The sequence below is a fragment of the Carassius gibelio genome, chromosome B12 (assembly GCF_023724105.1).
Source record: "Carassius gibelio isolate Cgi1373 ecotype wild population from Czech Republic chromosome B12, carGib1.2-hapl.c, whole genome shotgun sequence".
Classification (NCBI taxonomy): Eukaryota; Metazoa; Chordata; class Actinopteri; order Cypriniformes; family Cyprinidae; genus Carassius; species Carassius gibelio.
Window position 1 is genome coordinate 10484547 of NC_068407.1, and position 21393 is coordinate 10505939.

Below are 21393 nucleotides of genomic sequence, written 5' to 3' on the forward strand. Positions count from 1 at the left end.
TATGGGTATATGGGCTGCCAACCAGTGACATTTTACAGCAGTAAAACAGCAGTTAATTGGACTTACACATTTAAAAAAAAAGAAATAAATATTTTAAAGAAATTTAGATAAATTGTGTACAATATTAAGAATTAAATTTACAGAATGTCTTGAATTATTACTTCATTTGATCGCTTTTCTTCCCCTTTTAAGTGAAAACCAATCCTAATGCTTAAAACAAGGAAATATAAATTCTCAATTATATGAGAAAAACTTTCTCTGATATATATGAAATTTGGCTTCAAGTAAATTGATTATAATTTAAAGGTTTTTAGATATTTTTTACTGCAAAAAAAGCTATAAAATAATTGCGTAATAATATAAGACATATAAAAAAATAAAAAAAATAAAATAGCAATGCATAGTGAAAATCTTTTGAAGTTAGATTTTTTTCCATATATTCTTGTCTTTTTTTTTAAGGTGTAAGGACTCCCCTGCTTAAAACATGCTTAAAACAAGTCAAATAATTTATGAGTGATATGAGAAAAAACAATAATTTTATTATTATAAAGAAACCATCTTCATGTAAATGTATCTTTTCGAATGATTTTCAGATATTTTTGCTGGACCAAAGACAAAAATTCTGATTAAAACCATTTTTGCATGTCGAATCGATCACCTCAGCCTTCAAGCAGTCATTATCGTTTAAACAAAACAATTAAGATTCTCAACATCTCTATTCTTTCTCACTATCCATCTCCCTGTCTTTTTCACACACACACTCTCCTCTGCAGTGCTAAAGTGCTGCATTAATCATCTTAAGTCTCTGGTCAATATGCATGCGAAGAGCAAAGCGGCTCAGCTCTCTGCTTATTTAACGGCTCAGTGCTTTTCCACCTCTGTGGATTAGAGAAGAACGACCTGCATTTACACATTTATTCACTCCACAGAGACCTGCTCATCTTCCACTCTTCCCTATCAGAGAGAGAGTGTGACCTTACCGGCCATCAACATACTGTGGAAAACACAGTGTTCTCCTGCTTGGCTGGCTGTGTGCACATGTGTGTATACTGCAGTGATACCGCTGGAGAACTCGATGGATTGAAACCACACAGTGGATTAAATTGCTCCGTTATGAAATTGCCCTAAAAGTGATAAGATGAACAGACACAAGGGGAACAGCCTTTAAACATAATGGCAGCTTGACAGACAGCGCAGCACTTAAATTTTAAGAGGCACTTAGGAGCAATAATTGAGTAATGTCTTCACACGCCGTCTTTTTGAAGGGATGCAACAGGCACGCCGTGGCTTTGACAGAATGCAGAACTTTTTTTTTTTTTTTTAAGTGACGGTCATTGTTTTTAATGCATTCTTTTTTTTCTTTTTTTTGTGGGAGGTTCAACCCATCTTCGTTAATTGAAAAGTGCTCTTAAAACTTTTGGAAGTAACTGATTTAAGAGGGCGAGGGTTCAGGTGTGCCTACTCCACACTGATGCGAAACTGGGGCATATGCCAGGTCTGGATTTGACCCAGAGGGTCCCATGCAATTCTAACCATCAGAAAAGGCGGATGCTTGTTAGACGGCATGCTGGGCACAGCAGAGAGCCCCGGTCTGAATGGCGGGGTCAACGGCTGGGCCTGTTTCTTTATGACGGCCTGCTGAGGAGGGAGAAATGAATGGAGAGCAATGGAGGGAAGCCTGACACACAGGGCGAAAGAGGCCCAATAAGTGGTGCGTGTTGACAACGGGGTCTGGTCAAAGGCCATTTCAGTTAACGGCATCCCAAACACACAATGCCCTATGCTTTCACAACCCACACGGCCAAGTGAATGGGATTGACCAGCTGATAGGAGGTCATGCCGTAATTACGATCCAATTTTTACCTGCAGTGCTCTTTATCCTCAGGTGGAACTCGGTCGTGAAGATCGCTCGTGTAAAACGGCCCATGTTGAACGGGTGATCTCCAAATGAAAACCCCATTACATGCATGTAAAATTCAGAGGCTCTAATTCAGGCTTTTAAGAGGCCGTCCCGGATGCTTGCAGGATGCCCCGAAGCAAGTGCAATCTGTGCACAGAGTCTTCAAACGCATCAACCTGGGACTTGTTGTAGATGCAAAAGTGACAAAAGGAACCAACTCTGGTTTTTAATCTTCCCGTGAGCCTCTTTACCCTAATTTAGGCTGTTTTGGTGTACATCTAAAAGGCAAGCGATAATACAATAACCTAATGGGTGCTCGTTTACTACGATGACCTATATTAACATCGCAGTGAGACTCTATGACGGGCTCTTCCTGTAATGAGAAGCTGAGAGTTTTTGGGAGAGCTTTGCTAAATCCCGTCCCATTACAATATGAAATTAATCGCAAAAAGAGCAATTATATCAATATGGTCTTTTGTCATTAGAGAGGACACACCTGCCACAAGCTGTCAGGGTGACCTGGGTAATGGCGCACGGAAACGCACCAGTCCTCCATCACCAAAATTACTCGGGCTTGACCCCTCACAATGGGCAGCGACAATGCAAACGTAATCTCTTAATCCGCAATCCTGATTGGGAACACCTTTCAGTTATGATTGCATTATAATGGACAGCCAGAGAGAGTGCGAAAACATTGAAATACAAGAGAGCGGGGAGTCATTTTCCTTATCCGTCTATCCCAACCGAGGTCCCTGGACCAATCAGAAATGATTAGAGAATTATATTGACATCGTTCCACCAACCAGGTCCGGTATCAGTGCTCTGAGCCCTACTCATACTGTCAAAAATCACTGGCTGGAGCCAAGCACACCTTCCACTCCAATTAAGACCTGCATCCGATCATCAGAGCTCCATCCTTAATCTCATAATACCACACTCACACAGCACAGGTGCAGATAAGACCGCCACAGGTGTATCTGAGGGAAGAGGAGAGGGGGAAAAAAAGAAGGGGAGATGGAGATTTTGAAAGGTGACAAAGTTCAGGGATAAAAGCGAGAGAGAGAAGCATTTCTGTTTATGGAAGAGAGAGAGAGGTAACAGGTGGAATGGTGATGGGGGACTGTGGGAGGATGCTGCAGTTATAAATCCCCTCTTGAGTGCTGTGTGAACAGCTTTGAGAGTAAAGGGCTTTAGGTATTACTGTCATATGCATTAATGATGATCCATCAGTCACCTGGTTATTCACAAGTTTACCTCAGTACACTGGGGGTGCAAGTCAATTTCACAAATAAATAGAAAGAAACATCAAGTACCACTTTAAACATTTTGAAAAGCAGAGATGTTGATCTCGTCTCATATGCATCTTTTGATTTCAAACCCAAATGTTTTCAATCTACTGCAACAATAAAGGACTTGGACTCACTGTGCCAATACTTTTGGAGGTGTGTGTGTGTGTGTGTGTGTGTGTGTGTGTATAAACAAATTATTTTCAGTACTACAGTATGAGCAGTATTTTATTAAATATAAATTTTGTGATAAAACTTTTTTTTTTCTTCATGTAATAGAAGTCAATGAAAAGCAATGTTGTTTTGGACCTCAGTGACTTACTGTACAAGTTGAAACATTCTTCAAAATATCAAAAAAAATAGTTCTGCAAAATAGTGTAAGCCATGCAGGTTTGGAATGAGTACATGGTGACATAATGTTTATTTCTGCATAAACTGTCCCTTAAAACAAATGCACACACTCCCTTGGCGATTCAGTAAGTATGTTTTGTGCCTCAGTCTTAAAGTAAACTTTTCTCTGACCAGATTGCTTTTGCTTTGAGGCATCTGCAAATGAGCTCGCAGCTAAAAGCCCGAATTAGAAGCCTTGAATGTTGCATGTTTACAAGACCCTTACAGACAGGAGCTGTCAGGTTCTCAAAGCCCACCAGAGGACCTCCATCACGCAAACAGTGGAGACTGCTGCCACCCGCTGGGGGCACACAGTGAGGCAGCACTGCGGCCTGCACTTCTGTGTCTGTTATTGGATTAAAACATTCCACACTGAACAGTAAAGCAGGATAAAGCACTGAGCCACAGATCAGTAGATGTTCAGATCATGGGGAAGCTTCACTAATATGATCCAGGTTGATAATTTCTATTGGTTATTGGTAAGTGAAATTAACACTGCTCGCTGTGGCCAATTCAAGTGTGTAAATTGAGAAATGGCCAGACAGAGACCAAAAGTGATGTTCCAGTACTAATAAATACATAATAATAATATATGAGATAAAGGGATTCCTGTTATACATGGCCAACACTCTCTTGAAGTTTCTGTGTACAAGTATAAAGATTAAAAAAAGAGCTATAAATCATGGTTTCATTTGTAATCGTGTTATTAAATGTTAGTTGGCAGTAACATCTGTATCAACCAAAGCTCGTAAAATCTGACAAGTTTAATTTGATGTACCACTACCAAGTTTGTGTCAGTGAGTCTTGAAAGAAGTCTCTCATGCTCACCAAGGCTGCATGCATTTGACCAAAAATGCAGTAAAACAGTACTTTCTTTAAATATTATTACAATTTCAAATAACTATTTTAATTATTTATTCTGATGGCAAAGTTGAATTTTCAGCAACCATTACTCCAGTCTTCAGTGTCACGTGATCCTTCATAAATCCTTCTCTATTTATTTGTATTATTAATGTTGAAAACAGTTGTGCCACTTAGTATTTTTTGTGATCCCTTTTTTCATATTTCTTCAAAGAATAGAAAGTTCAAAAGAACAGCACTTACTTGAAAGAGACATTTTCTAAAAGTCTTTACTGTCACTTCTGACCAATTTAATGCATCCTTGCTGAATAAAAGAATAATTCAAACTGTATTTAAAAAGACATAAAAACAGTAATATCATGAAATATTATTGCAATTTAAAAATAACTTTTCTATTTTAATATATTTTCAAATATAATTTATTTCTGTGATGCAACGCTGAATTATCAGCATCATTACTCCAGTCTTAAGTGTCCCATGATCCTTCAGAAATTAATCTTATCCACCTATTTTTAGTTTGTTGTGCAGCTTAACTAATTTTTTATTTTATTTTTATACTTTTTTTTTTCAGGATTATTTGACGAACAGAAATTTAAACAGAACAGTAATTATTTCAATTATAAACCATTTTCTAAATAGTTATGTACATTTTTTTAAGGTTGAGCATTGGAAGCAAAATTTGAAGATGCAAAGTCTACGGTGAACAGCATGAAAACAACAGTTACTACAATAATAACAACAACAACAACAAAAACGACTACAACTATGCTCATCCTTTCTGTGGCATCAGTATCTTATCCTGGCGGAAGCGGCTCACAGTCATTCCCTCTGCCTCCTCATCACAGTCTCTCAATATGTCACCCATGTCCCGCTGCTACCTTTCCCTTCACCCCATAAATAAGATATACAGCCTTGTCTCCACACTCAGCTGTCATCATCTAAATTCATACGGCTCACAGGAGACACTCAGCATTGTTTCACAACGACCGCCCAAAGGAGCGCACACTGTGTCCAGATAATGCACATACACAATTGGGCAATGTGCATTATAGAAGTGGATTAAGAGCATTCACCGAAGTGGCCCGAGGGCACCTCCAGAATTAAACGCTTCGGTTGATCTGAATCAAAACTATTTTTATCTCTTGTGGTTCTTCTCCTTCGGCAGGCTGCAGGACGCGGGGTCAAATGACTAACAGGTTGGTGGACAAATCAGACGCAATGAAACTGTTGATCACCAGCTTTCGATTGGCTAAACAAAAATATGAGACTACAATATGCCAAAAAAAGTGAAATACACCAGGCTTTAGCGTCTACAAACAGACTTGAGGTGAAGTAAAGTGTGTGTGGATTTGTTGGGCCGGCCTCCGCGGTGATCTAGTGATAATCCACTCCTCTCAGCAGCAAATGAGGTACAAAGAGCGAAAGAGAGAGTGAACTGGAGAGAGGGTGGCCTCAAGCAGTGATTACTCTATTTAATTCAACATGGTTTCTGAGGCATGAAACATGCTCAGCCCATAAATGACTTCCTCCTCTTCTCTCCTGTCTCCTTCAGAGCCGCTCTAGCCTGCAGACCGAGGCTCCTGCACCTGATCGTATCTGCCTCTCTCTCCTCACTTACAAAAGAGAAGCCATAATATGGAGATGGATATTAGGAGCACATTGGTCTGCTTCCCCAGGCTAGAGCACATCTGTGAAGAAGAATATAAATACATTTTACACAATAGCATGTTCACTGATACTATAGAGTGAATATAGCACAGCTTTTCAAACTTCTTGAGTTCGAGAGTCCTCAAATAACCCTAAAATAAAGACAACTATCAATTTTGAAGCAGGCCTAAACATATTCATACTATGTGATTTTATATATATATATATATATATATATATATATATATATATATATATATATATATATATATATGTATGTTTTTTGTTTCAGATAAACTGGAAACAAACTTTTGGAATTTGAAGATCAAGGTAAATTGTACTTAATTTGTGTACCGGGAAACATACAAGTATCTTCTGTTGCTTACGAAGGGCAGAACTAAATGGAAAAAAATTATATTTCAACAAAATAAGACAAATTTGGCCATCTTCATTGTGTTCAAAAGTTTTCACCCCCCAGCTCTTAATGCATCTTGTTTCCTTCTGGAGCATCAGTGAATGTTTGAATCTTTTTAAATAGTTGTGTTTGAGTCCATCAAATGTCCTCAGTCTGAAAAGATGTATCTCAAAATCATAAAGTCACTGCTGGAAAGGGTTCAAATATGCAAAGATGCTGGAAAACTGAAGAATCTGCAGGACCTTAAAGATTTTTCTGAAGAACGCTGCTCAGTTTAACTGTTCAGAACAAACAAGGGACTCATGCACAACCATCACAAAACAGAAAGACAGCCGAGGATCATCAGGTAACAGCACACAGTATTAAGAACCAAGGGTTCCCAAACTTTTGAGTGGGGGTTATTTTAATAATTTCAGCATTTTTTTTTGTCTTGTGGACTAAATGTAAATATTTTTTATGCACAATATCTTAATCAGGACAGTACTAAATAAAAAATAACATGAATTTAGTATGATCTCTCTTATTTTTTGAAAATTACTCATATTTTCACAGATTCTGCAAGGGGTGCCCAGACTTTCGAGCCCCACTGTATATAAATATAAGAGACATTTTTCTATAAAATAAAGGAGAATAAAGGAAAATAAACACACTTATATTTATACAATTATCATAATTACAATAAGTTATATTAAGTGTTTGTACATTTTCCTTTACTAAATCAGTTATCTTTTAAAATATGTAACTTATATGATTTATTCAATATAATGAATACATAAGTTATTACGTAATTTGCATGAAAATATTTCTGAAAAAATATGTACTAAATGATCTGTTATATAAAATATCAGAGCAATATTATTTTAACACCATACATATATTTTATTATAATAGTACATAAATTATTATATATGCATTTAATATATGATAAAGGAATATTTATATGATTCATGTATATATATATATATATATATATATATATATATATATATATATATATATATATATACACACACACACACACACACACACACATATTATATATATATATATATATATATATATATATATATATATATATATATATATATATATATATATAAATAAAAAACTTCATATTTACTGATTTTTTTTTTCTCTCTCTCTCTTTACATTTCTTGCTGGCCCCCTAGTGGATCCCTGGGCCCCAATTTTGAAAACCCCTGGAGTACAGAACTACAGAAACATGTTTGAGAGAGCACTAGGATGTCAGTTACACAACATACAGTGTGTCTTTTCCTCAGCAGATGCATGTTACAGCATACATAGATTCTCACACCCTATTAATTACGAAAAAATTGCTGGCAAACCAGACGAGCCGTTCAGAGACGCATATGAATGGGCAGGCCTGTAATTGGAGCCTGGTGTATGTGAGCAGCTTATCTTACCCTTACAAACACACGGTCCTGCCCTGACCTCACAGGGGCTCCGAGGTGTCATGTTCTGATCCGCTCTCACCGGCATTCCTGCTCTTTTCACTTGACTTGACAGTGTTTTGTGGTGAATCGCATAATTAACACAGGGATCTACAGAATTCAGTGACTAAACAATTACTTCTCCCCTCCTATCCTCTCTTAATTCCTTCCTGCGGCCAGGGGTTTCGGCCTGGCTGGACAAACACAATGGCCTGTCATGTCAGGACAGCGCCGGCTGGTGGGCCGGTGGCTGAGAGGGAGGGCACATTCAGCTCCAATGGACGCCGCATGCTGAGACTCAGGGATATGCACTGACACAGAGGTGACAGCTCAGAGAGGGAGAAACAGAGAAAGACACAGCAGGGGAGCGGCATAATTAACGTCACTTGACAAACACGGAGTCAGATGAGACTGAGAGAAAGTTTATCACACAAGCACGCTAGCCGTGAAACACCTGCGGCTTGCAAGAGCTGCAATGTTTTACAGCGACCTGTGAAATACACTCACTGCAACACTCGCCTCGATCCAAATGTACAGCGTTCTGCTCCCAGACAATGTGTCGGTGAATTCACAGAGTAACTGTGTCTCAACAGGTAGGAACAAATCCTGCAGGAATGAAGAGAAGGTGGAGAAGAATACATGCGGGTTGGTGAATGTGGTTAATTAGAGCTGAATTACCTGGCTCTGGGTCCCCTGCGCTGTCCTCTCATTTCCGCTGTAATCCCACCAATCGGGTGGTGGTTAAGCTTCGGCCCCCAGGACGTACGGCTGTTCCTGCCCTTGGTGCATTCTTTCAACAGCTCATTTACTTCTGCAATGTAACTAGGCTTTGGAAAAGGGGGTAATCCCTAACACCCCCACGCCCACCCTCCCGATCAACCGCTCAGACCCCCAGTGCTAACTCTATGCACCCATGAACTAAGGTATTTTAGCAGGCCGTTACAAAACATGATGCTAGCTTTATATATTGGGAGTTTGAAAGAGTGCAAGTAACCAATGCAAACATTAAGGGGCTTTTTAGCTACACAGTAAGGCAATTTGTTCGCTACACTGATGATCTGTTTGTTTTTCTAGCATAAATCTTCTCAAATGAGATTTGTGTCAGGAATTGAGCTGCTAGGAGTCTGATTTGCAGCTAGGAAGCATTTTCTGGCACATTAAGGATAGGCCACACACTTTTCCATTGTTTTTATATGGAAACATGAGCTAAACGGATGTATTTAACCATTGCCCTTCTGTCTAAAAATGCCATTCTGCATTCAGAGAAATTAAAAGCTTAACTTAAAAAATAAAAAATCTTTGGACCTTGTTTTACTGGTTTACCTCGTCTTGCATATTTTAATTGCGATTAATCACATCCAAAATAAAAGTTTTTGTTTACATATGTGTGTGTACGGTGTATGCTTATCATGTATATATAAAGACACACACATACAGCATAGATTTGGAAAATATTTACATGTATATATTTAAATATCAATTATATCATTTAACAAATAATGTAACATTTTTCTTAAAAGTATACATGCATGTGTGTCGATATATATACATAAATATTCACAGTACACACACATTATGTAAACAAAAACTTTTATTGTGGATGCGATTGATCATTTGACAGCACTAATAAATACATTTTGTCCACACAGTGAAAGTCACAGAGTCAGAAAGGTTTAAATAGACTTTAAGGTACGCCAATAACATCTTCAGTTTGGGGTGAACTATCCCTTTAATAAATCTATGTCTATGATACTTCCTGCTTTGCTCTACACCAGGAATTTACAACATTGTTATTTTTACATTCAGCCTCAAGCAACAGGTGTTTCAACTAAATTAGCTTCCCCAACCCTTTTCAGACCGTTTAATCACCTTCCTTAAATTTCCCAATCCACAAACCTGAGAGGTTGCGCACAGTCAAGTTCCCTACTGCTTCAGCCTGAAGAGTATGGATTACCTTAATGGCATCCTGGATAGGGAAACAATACTGTGTAACTGTGCAGGGACACTTTTTAGATGGGGGTGGGTCTACACTGGATCATTAAGGGGATTTAGACTTTGCAGTGGGAGACATTGTAATGAGGTACAGATGTAAAAAAAAAAAAAAAAAAAAATAGAAGCCAGTTCAGGACGTCTCTGCTGATGATTAGCGGAAGAGGTGAGAGGTGATGACCCCTCGACACCCAGCAGTCAGGTGAGCATGTGCAGTCAGCTGAGGTGTAATGCACACTGTTCCTCATCTTTTCTCACTTCATTCACACAGACTAAAACAGTAAAGTGACAAACATCCTCATAATGAAACAGGATCTTTTCAGTTTCAAAAAGACAACCAGCAGGAAATACACTGCTGCCTAAAGCTAAACCAGTTTTTTTTTTTGTTCTACAATAAAATCAACACTATTTTAAAGACTTTGGGGAATGCAAAACTCAAGACTTCCAAGAAAACAAAATACTGCTTTAAAAAAAAAAAAAAAAAAAAGTCATCAGTGGATCACAGCAGGCTCTCTTATTCTGCAGCACTCACATGAAAGTTTGACTTGTTTAACTCCGTTATTCCGCCCTCTTGTGCTACTCCACCGACATAACCACTCACACCTCTAAAACACCTTTGAACACCTTAGTTGTTCAATCCACCTTATTTTTAACTTAGAATTTCCAGTCTCATCAGCTTCCAGTTATTTTAGCAGTACAAAAACAGCCTGCTTGATACTGAAAAGCAAAATATGAGGTTTTATCGTAATCATAAACTCACTGGTTAGTGGTGCAAAGAGTTTTTAGAAAGCAACTTTAGAGTTATCCTAAGGTTTCCCATCAGCAGGTGGGTTCTAGAAGTAAAAATACCATACATTTTTCCTATGGAGGAATTTATTTATATTTATTAACGTATAAACCTTTGAAGACAGGCCTACTGTGAGTCAAGGTTGATCAATTGCATCTGCTTTAGTTAAAGCCACCAGCCTGCATTATTTCAACCTTTCTAAATAACTGTTCAACAGCAGAATTCCAGAAAAAAAATAAACTATGATCCTGTTCTTGAACTACTTAAGTGTTTGAGTATGTATGTATACACACCCGTGTGTTTGTCCAATTTTTTTAAATGCTTTTGCTTCAAATCAAAGCGTGTACCATAATTCATCTCAGCTGGTCAGCCTGATTGATTTCATGGTTTTTAACTCTTAAAAACAGAGAGAGATAGAAAAAAAAAATTCACTTGGGAAAAATACTCTTAAGGTCTCTGACAAAGTGAACAGACACTAGAGGTTACCTGAAGGTATATGCTTTGGTAAAGCCATCAGCTGGCTTTATTTTAGCTTGGTGTTTGGCAGTGGAAATTCTGGTGAAAAGACTACATTACCCATGATTCTGCTAAGAAATTGCATCCAATCAGAGAATCATGAGAAATATACCACAACAAAAATGAATGGGGAATGTGCTCCTGAAACCGGAAGTGCACTGTTGTATTCTACAGCTGCAAATGAATTGGAAGTTTCACACTTTCACAGAAAATAGCCTATGTGATAAAACATAAGGTGGACAGAAGTCTCCTCAAAACAATCAGTAAGTTCAGAATGATTTAAGATGTGAACCCTTCATTCCCCTCCTGGAACTTTGTGAGATTACATTTCAAACACAAGCAAGTCATTGTGTTAACATCAAACTTTAGCAATCCTTTATTGAGGAGAACATTTTATTCACTGTTTGCTACTGAAACATCATCACAACATCATACTGGGGACGTTCATTACATGGGCTCATCGGGTGGTTAGAGAGAATCCGAGAGAAAGAGAGGAAGGACATGAGAGCAAGAGAATCCGATCACACTCTCCAAAACACACGGGACAGTAGTTTCCCCCTCTGGCCAAACCCTCTCTTCTTAAGCCAACAAACTTGGAATAAATAAAATACTTTGTCTCAATTATTCTATGCATCAAAAATTGTTGATATACACAACGCAAATGAATGTCCTTGAGCACTCACCGCACAAAATATATCTCTTTACCATCTCGAATGGAAACTGACTCAATCTATTCGTCCTAAAATGAAACTTTCCAGCATATGGCTACAAGTTATATGTATCAGAAGAGGGGAAAACTGCAAAAATATATATACACATACATAATCATCTCATAAAATTCAATTAAACACTCATTTTAAAGCTACACACCAGAGCAGGTGAAGTCGATGAATAAACGAGCAAAAACTAAAAAAGGAGGAAGAAAAGGCCCCCAGAGCATGTCTGTGTCCGATGATCGCACAGCGCAGGAAAAAACTCACATGTAAGTACATGGAGTAAGAACGTGAATGTATACGATGAAGCTAATCAAACAATAAAAGCATTTATGAAAGGTTTACGCATGAGCATGTACAAATGGGTGTGTGAGGGTGTATGTATTGTGTATCAGTGTGGAAAACTGGGGTACATACATTCATTCATAGCCAACTGTCCTGTAAGTACACCCCTACAGCATGGTTCACCTTTTACAGGCACGGTTCAAAAACAATCCTACATTAAGGATTACCCCCCAAAAAAATCAAAAAATCAGAACCACTCATAATGAATATTCAAGTACCTATCAGCCAGTCAGAGGAGAGAGCGTCGCCTCCCACTTTTTAACTCCACTGTTAAAACAGAAGAAAATATATATAGCTATATACACATACATATTTCTGCAATTTCACTTTAGAATTACTCTACTTTTTCATAGCGTCTCTTTCATATAGATTTTATTATTATTATTATTTTGTTTAGTTTTTGTAATCAAATGTGAGTGCAATCAAACAATACCAATTTAGCCATATAATCTGTAAAGTTAAAAATGCTGAGTCAAAATGATAGAGGGGGAAACTATTTGAAATTTGACTTTTGCAAGAGAAAACCACAAACCAGAAGGCAAGCTGATGGGGAGAGCAGGGAATGAAGAGTGCTGCGAAAGAGAGAAGGAGTTCAGTTTTTATGTACTGTCTCTGAGGCGACTGTGAGGAAGTCTCCAAATTCATAGCGGGTTCGCAATAATCTCCTGCTGTCAAGATTACGTATTAAGACTGTTCTGGGATTTTTTTCTTTTTTAATTTTCATGTTTAACAACAAGCACCAAAATGAATGCCACTAAAGGAAAGTTGCCTCTGCCCCAAAAGAGAAAAAGAAAAATCCACAACAGATACATTAGATTTCTGTGGCTGCTGTCCAGATGGTGGGATAGAGCCTGTTAAGAGTCGCAGGGTTAAAGAAGAGGGCGGCAGAAACTGTGAACAAGAAGATCATGCCTCCAAAAGCTGCACATGCGTGGTGTGAAGGGGTTCAAAAAGAGCAGTGTCTGAACGAGGGTCCCCGTCCCCCTCAGAGCTCACTGGCCCCGCCCTCCTCCAGCTGAGTTCAGAGTTCATGTCTCCAAATTAGCATCCAACAACTTCTGTGTAATGGACACAGATCTCAGGAGGAAGGGGGTTGTGGAGTAAAAATAAATCTCTCTACCATACAATGCAGTTCTTTAAAAAACAAAAACAAAAAACAATTCTGTAGTTTTATCTTTAAAAAAAACAAGCGATATATTCCCAGACTCGTCGTTTAACATTTCCTATGACGCTCTCCGAATTGAAACCAAAAAGTGTGTGAGCAAGGGTTTTCTTGTGTGAACTGAGGACATTCTCATGTGGTTCAGAAGCCGTTGGCTGCTCGGGCTACCAGGGGTCGTCCAGGTCACCTCCGCTCTGCGACAGGGAGAAAACAAGAAAGGGAAAAAAATGAGTAAACAGAGAAAATTTAAAAAAAGGGTAAAACACTCACTAGAGACAACTGGGGACGAAAACAGAAACAATGAAACGTTTGAGGGTGGGAAAGACAAGAAAAGGAGAGAAAGGAAGATTTCCGAATATTCTAATTCCATGTAACAGAAAATAGAGCACTGACTTAGTTTACAAGAATTAAGTTTAGGGTCAGTAAGATTATTATTATTATTATTATTAATTTTGAAAAATATAATACATTTATTAAGGATGTAATATTTAAGAATACTACTGTATTTTAGATCAAATAAATGGTGAACATAAAGGGCATTCTCATTCTCAACAATGTTTTTCCAAATTCATCAAATACAGACCCCAAACTTTGAAACCAAACCAACAGGTGACTCAAATGTAGACAGTGGGCCAATAACATTAAAAACAGCATACAACCAAAATAGGATAAACCCAACATAATAATATATGTAATCATGAAAAGATACTACAAAAAAAAAGGGTGGGAACAAAAAAAAAACCCTACAAGGCCTGGGCAACATTCTTTTTACGGATTTAAATTGCATTTCCATCCGATAGGAAAACTCACTTTTTCCCTGCTTTTAAACGATTAAAGCACATTTGAAGCTCACTTACCTCAAGCTTCCACTAACAAGGCTCATGACTAAGAACATAAGCTATAAAAAGCACTCTTGAGACTATCAGTATTCTGTGTGGTGTGTGTCATCTCAAATTTAATAATGAATGGGAGCAAAGACAGATATCAATAGTTGAATTTGATTTATTTTGAACTTCAGCATGAAACAAAATGAATACAAACCTTTGCCCAGGAAAAAAATAAAAAAATAAAATCAAAACCCAAGGCAGCAAATGCTGCTCTATGGACACTTAAGCTTTGATTCTGCTGAGCCTGTATATTATTAACATTAGATTAATATAACAATGGCGGCATTATGCATGCACTTACGCTAACTCTTAAGAGGATTATACAGTTTTGTGTTATGCATTAACTTCCGAATCAAAAAAAAAAAGAGAGTAATCAGGTTTAAATGGCTTGATAAAACCATCCAAAGAAAACAAAACTAAAGCAGTTTGGAACATCAGATATTTTGCGATATGACAATTCACATTGACAGAATTCAGCTTGCTTTCCAAAAACTCGGGTCATAAGAATAAGATAAGAAGCCCTGTGCAAATACTGCAGTGTACAGACATTCATGAATGATCATTGAGCAGCGTTGCTTAATGTGTAGAATATTGCATTAAGTCCATCTAAAGGTAAAGCATTCTGTATTGATGATTGCATCAGCAAAACCGCCGAAAGGAGAATTTTGCAAGAACAAATGATTGTGTAAGCTTCTGTAATCTCATACGGTCCACGCTTATAAAGCCAGTGCATTTCCATTTTGTGCTTCTTCCTCAAGGACACACCTGGATAGTAGTTAACTGTGAACACTCAAAAGAGCAGACACAGGACAATCATATTCGAGAGGTCAGCTCAAATTATAAACCGATATGAAAGATATGGAGAGAGAGGAAAATACACACATACACAACATTAGAGTTCCCTTTTAAATGGTGAAAGAATTGCTTTTGATCAGTTAATCATCTCACATTTCAAACAGCTGATTCACATACACACACAAACACACTACATAAAGAGCATAATAGAAGCTAAGCTGTACCTGATGTTTACTACAGTATAACTATGATCAGCCACTAAACAACCCAGGATAAGGAGTACACATGCATCGCATGGCACAGTTGTGTGTATTCTTGGCACAGCCCAGATTGTCTACATAAACCATTGCTATTTCAAATGTTTCACTAAATACATGGGTAAACTCTTTGGGTGTGAAATGGTGATGAAAAAATCATTCAGGGGTAACAGTGTTCAAATCTACTTAAAGGGACAGGTCTCCAAAAATTCATTATTTACCTTCATGTCATTCCAAACCTGTATAACTTACTTTTGCAGAACACAAAAAAAGATATTTTGAACAATGTTTTTCACCTATGTAATTAAAGTCTTTGCACAACGACTTTGTACAAAAAAAAAAGAAAAAAAAGCTAAATAATAAATAAAAATATAAGACAAAAACACACGAAAAAAAAAAAAAACTAAACCAAACAAAAACTAAAAACACAACAAAAAGACAAAAACAACAACATAAAACTAAACTAAACAAACTCTAAAAACACAAACAAAAAAGACAAAAACACATAAAAAAGATGCATAAACCTTCCAAAATATCTTTGTGTGCTATAGAATAAAGCCATTATGACTGGAATGAACTTAGGGCGAGTACATGACAATTTTTATGTCTAGGTGGACTCTCTCTTCAACACTTCATTAGATTACACCTCCATGTCTCATTTTAAAAACACTAGGCTAAGTGCAGAGATATGGGAAAGTGCTTACTGCAGACTGAGCTGGGATATGCCAAGGTTAAACTCACTTGCAGTTGCAGAGCAGGTTTTTAGTGATAAGAATTCTGCGCAAAACTTCCTTTGTATGCGACTTCTACTGTTTACAGGGCTCACAAACACAAACATCCACCCAAAGTGCTATTACAAATCCATAAAGACAACCAAAAACCTGCACTGGAAGTGCTCTAAGGAGGAAGACTGCCAAAAGCAAACTAGCAATCTAGGCAAGAGATCTGGTCTGGGGAAAAGGGTTTGATAGCAGGGCTGGGTTTAGTGGGTACTAAACAGGGTCATGCAGTGGGGGCGCCGGAGAGCTCGTCCAAAGACTGTGACGTAGCTGCTTCGTCCTGTCCCTCCTCAGAGCTGAGGGGTTCAGTGGCCGGGGACGGAGGGGGCGAGGGAGGTTCCTCCTTGGGGTCAGTCCGTGTCGTGGCGTAAGTGGACAGCGCCTGCTCCAGCACTTGGCGGTATTCGCCTCGGTGACTGAGCCGGAACTGTCGTAGTGCCTCCAGCAGGTGGGCGGCAGCGGAGCTGCCCTCTTCATCCTCCTCACCGCCGACTGCTCCTCCCTGGCTGTCCTGGTGCAAGACGCCAGTGTCAGTGGACAGAGCAGGTTAAGAGATCCCGCTAAAAGCGGGCCACCTGCCCTTGACCTTACACTGCCTTTTCATTTAGAAAGCAGCACGCTTGAGGAGCGATAAAATGTGGTGAATGTGTGTTCGTCTGTGTGTGCGCGCAAGGGTACAAAAGATGCAGGTGCTTGTCAACACACGTCTCTTCTCAAGTCTTAGAGCAATAAACTCACTGAAGTAAGCATTACCAAGATGCGGACATACAAATACAAACTGTCAGAGTGGCACAAGCACAGACGGACGAACAAAGCCAAGGCCTGCACAAAAAGCCTTGCATTTAAATCTTAAATGCAGAGGCACTGCTTTTAAAGATAAATGGTGTTTGGGTGTTTAATCTGCCCTATATATAAATCTATCTCGGAGTACCAGTTATGCTTCCCTAAGTAGGACGTTTGCTAATCACTTGCTAAATGTATCACTCTCAAATGATTGAGGGAGTAAATGTATGCATGAATGCGTCACCTAGACCTATATTAAGTCAAAATAATTGCAGGTGTTATACATTTAAAAGTACTGTAAGACGATAAGTAAACGGACAGACTTAAGTCCAAGCAAGACTGAGGTGACCTTTTGTTCTGTTCTTATAAGATAAAAACAGCAAGGAAAAACTCACCCCATCTTCTTCTCTGTGTGGGTTTAGCCTGTTGTAAGCGGCCTCAATTACACTACGTCTGGATGACAGAAGAGAGACATTAGACAGAACTCAAAAACAATACTGAAGATAATAGTGAGAAGTGTATATGATCCATAGCAAAACCAGAATTTTATAAATTGAAAAAACACTTTTTTGAACATTATATAGGGGGGTGGTAAAAAACATTAACCACTGCAATATTATTAGCTCTAAATTCAAATATATAAGGGCCTTTTTCACAATATTTATATAATCTAGTATCATGTTTTATTGAATTATAACAACATTAAAAAAGAGATACAATTTCCACATAAATAAAATACAATTCTGGATTATACCAAAACTAGTAATAATTTTTATGTTACTACCAATATTTGAGATGGTTGAAATTAAAACTTGTCTCTAAATGAATGAGAAATAAAATAGACTGCTACAAATTTAGGCATCACAACATTACAATGTGTGTAAAATACAACATGCGTAACAGTGTTCAATAAGAAAAATATTACATTAACGACTGAAGTGCAAAACATAGAATAAAAAGAATAGGCAGAAATAACTACTATTAATCAATATATGATCAATACTAACATATGCGTGTCTGCGGTTTACCAGCCCTAACAACAAGGACAAATGTAACTTAAGTTTGGACCCCTACTTGCTAGCGAGACCACCACCCGGTGGCAGGTTGGGGATGCTCTCAGGACGAAGGTTGTGCATGATATGGCTTAGATCTGGGATGCCCTCCTCCCCTGACTTCTCCATAATTTCTGCAGAGAGAGACAATTATATTACACATGTAGGGCAACAAACTGCTAATGGAAGCCTGGAGTGTTTCCTCCACTGTAATTGCTGCTGTGAAACCTTAGAATGGTGTAGGCACAGGATCAACCATCGCACTTATCAAGACAGTGTGAGAAAAATAATATCCGGGCAGAGAAAGAACGCCAAACAGGTTTCATCACAGCTGTCCTAACTACATGTCAACTGGAAAAACACTAGAATCGTTTTCAGAATGAATATAGTCCCCATCCAGGAAAGATCCTACGAGCCTCCGGATAGTTTAGAACATGCCAGAATGTTGAAAGAGAAGAACCAGAGGGAGAAGAAGAGAACTGCAATCCAAACAGATCAATTTTAAACCGCATGACTTACACTTGAGGTCTGGCATTAGGACTTTTTGCATTATAAAATGGCCATTTCTACCACACTGGATGTACAACGCAGAAAACTGGCTGACAAATGAACAAGTACTGCTTCTTACCTTCCACATGAGCCTCCAGGAACTTGTCCAACTCGGCCTCTCTCTTAACAGCCTCCTCTGATACCTTCGGTGCATTGGGGAAACATACTAGAACAACACTCATGTTGTCACGGCTTCCCTGGTTAATAAAGAGAGAGAGAGAGAGAGAGATGGTAGGTTAAAAAAGACAGTCCACTAGACAAAAATCTAACCTGTGTTTGTGGCACCACACGCTTCTCTTGTAAACCACTATAAATCTAGACCATCTCCGAATTCGCCGATATTTACCTGGGATGGAAATTTGGGACATCTATTCATAGTTAGACACTAAGCAGACCTTCATAGAGAAAGAAATCTTGCAAGTGGAAGGGGGGTTAAGTTTAGTTTCCAATGTATATATGAAAAAGCATGAAGAAGGTTACAGACTAATAACGGAAAGCCCTGACATCAGCTTGAACAAATCCATGCCAGATACAAGAGCTGTGACATCACTCACAAGGTCCCAGGCTCTGTCTGAGCATCTGGAGAGCTGGTGTCTCACAAGTAAAAGGCTTGTGCATTTTTTGGAGAGTATTGGAGGGTTTGTAATGTTGAATGCCATGATACCATCAATGAAACACTTAAATGCAGCGTAGAAAACGGGAGTGGGGATTGTTTTTTAGAAGGAATGTAACGATTACGTAAAGACTCAATGATTCAACTTATGTGGTGCATATATTTAGCAAAATTTTCCTCTCTAGAGTTCACTCTTCTCTTAAACTGAGGCACCACAGGGGTCTGTCACTCCAAATTAAACTGCATTTTTGGTTCGAATACTATAATAAAATGGGCAGAATTTGAAATTTGACACTGTTTAATGTCAAAAGTAAAAAAGCACAAATCTTATTGCGATTTATTAGATGGGAGGTGCGCTTCAATGTTCCATTCGTTAAATGAAAACAGGCTAGAACGAGAATAGACTAAAATCAAGATTTTTTTAGCCATCCCAACACCGTAGGTTGAATTAGAATGTATTTTGTTGTTCCAGAAATATTCTTCAAGAACAGTCATATTTTATGGCACAAATACAATTAAGCGATTTTAAAGTAATTTGGCTCCTAAATGTTTAAGGCAACTAAATGTTAATGAGGGTAAGTGACAACATTATGTAATTATTTTGGATGAACTATGCTTTTGAGACCTCTGCTGTGATCTCCTTACCTTATGTAAACAGGTGTCCACCACAGAGTTGCAGACTTTCTCCAAGTCATCCAACACCTCTAATCGAGAGCGCACAAAATCACACAGCTCCTCGTTGCTCATCACATCCCAGATGCCATCGCAGGCGAGCACCACAAACTCATCCTCTTCTGAAACACGCGGGATTTCAAACACCTCCGGTTCCGGAGATACCAACTGCTCAGTTGGGCCCTTCCCATCCACACACTTGTAGTCATAGTCCCCCAGGGCACGTGACACAGCAAGTGAACCATTCACCCTTTGGATCATCACAGAACCTCCTGCGTTCTGAATGCGCTCTTTTTCACGTGGGTTGCACGGCTTGTGGTCTTGCGTGGAGAATCGTACCTGTCCGACACGGCTGAGTACGGCACGGGAGTCTCCGCAGTTGATGAAATAGAGGTGTTCAGGAGACACCAGCACGCCAACTGCCGTGGAGCCACTACGGTCCATGCCATTACGTAGGTCCGAGAAGTTGCGCATGTACTCGTCGATCTTTAGGAAGCCAGAACGAATGCCGCTTTTAACACCCTCCACGGAGTCGGGCCCTGAACGGAAGTCCTCACTGCTGGTTATGATGTGCTCCAGCAGGTGTTTGGAGCAATAGTTGGCTACACGGGAACCAGCGTGACCGTCGTATACTGCGAAGAAGGACCAGTCGTCTAGGCCGTGTGGTAGACCAACAACGGCCGTGTGTGCATCCTCCATCTCTACTCTCCAGCCCTGCATGCTGCTCAGGCCAAAGCGTAGACCATTGCCCGCTCCGTGAGCATTATGTTTCTCTGTCTTCGGTTTGTCCAAGAAGGCCCCCATGGCTCAGGACACTGTCTGCAAGAGAAAGAGAGATGCAAAGTTGGTTTATGTGAGAAAAAGCAATACGAGAAACTTAAAAATGTACATATTACAACAATAACAAAGTGCTGTTTGAGAAGTTATGGTTCACCACAAAATTCTGGTTCTGTCCACAAAAAAAGGTTCCGTCATCATTTACTCACCCTCATGTCATTCCAAAGCCATAAGGCTTTGTTTAATCTTCAAAACACACATTAAAATGAACCTTGAAAGGTTCCATTGGAAGTCTGGGTGTCCAAAACATAAAAGATCCCAAAAAAAAAAGTCATAGGGGTGGCATAAATTGAAACCATAAGAATAGAGCAGTCTAATCCAAGCTCATATCTCTTATGACATCTTTATAACACTTTATGGATCTTTTATCTTTTAAGTTTTGGCTATCTGGTCTGGAATAACACAAATGTAAATAAAAATTTTACTTTTAAGTGAACTAACCCTTTAATAAAAGCATGTTGTAATAACTAAATGTGCAACTGACCATTTAAAATCAACAAACACTGGTTGGCCTTCTAGGAAATTATCCAAATAAACACTTCAGCCACCAGCAAAGCCGTAACACTAACAACAATGATCTTTAGCATTACACAAAGTCATCAATCCTCTTTTGTTCATAAAACCAGTGTGTACACAATAGTATGAGATGAGAATGAAGGCTGTGGAAGCCACACACATCTGCCAAGTTACTGACAAATCATGACGTG

The 21393-nt window shown here is 38.7% G+C and overlaps 2 protein-coding genes across 6 annotated transcripts in view; one reads left to right on the forward strand and one right to left on the reverse strand.

Moving 5' to 3' along the window:
- Positions 1-3205: 3205 nt before the first annotated feature.
- Positions 3206-21393, forward strand: part of LOC127969044 (DNA mismatch repair protein Msh2) — a 290453-nt gene continuing 272265 nt past the window's right edge. Inside the window, exon 1 of the mRNA XM_052570633.1 lies at positions 3206-3209. The gene's annotated coding sequence lies outside the window, so the exon portion shown is untranslated. The remainder of the gene's footprint in view (positions 3210-21393) is intronic.
- Positions 11590-21393, reverse strand: part of LOC127969047 (protein phosphatase 1B-like) — a 32087-nt gene continuing 22283 nt past the window's right edge. For 4 of the 5 annotated variants that reach the window (XM_052570643.1, XM_052570642.1, XM_052570641.1 and 1 more), the window contains 5 exons: positions 19823-20668; positions 18644-18761; positions 18038-18149; positions 17359-17416; positions 14447-16691 (listed from right to left, as the gene is read on the reverse strand). In XM_052570643.1, the coding sequence (XP_052426603.1) occupies positions 16404-16691; positions 17359-17416; positions 18038-18149; positions 18644-18761; positions 19823-20653 (1407 nt within the window). In that variant the 5' untranslated portion in view covers positions 20654-20668 and the 3' untranslated portion in view covers positions 14447-16403. Of the gene's footprint in view, positions 13657-14446; positions 16692-17358; positions 17417-18037; positions 18150-18643; positions 18762-19822; positions 20669-21393 lie in introns of those variants that run through there. The other variant, XM_052570646.1, reaches the window with a different exon arrangement.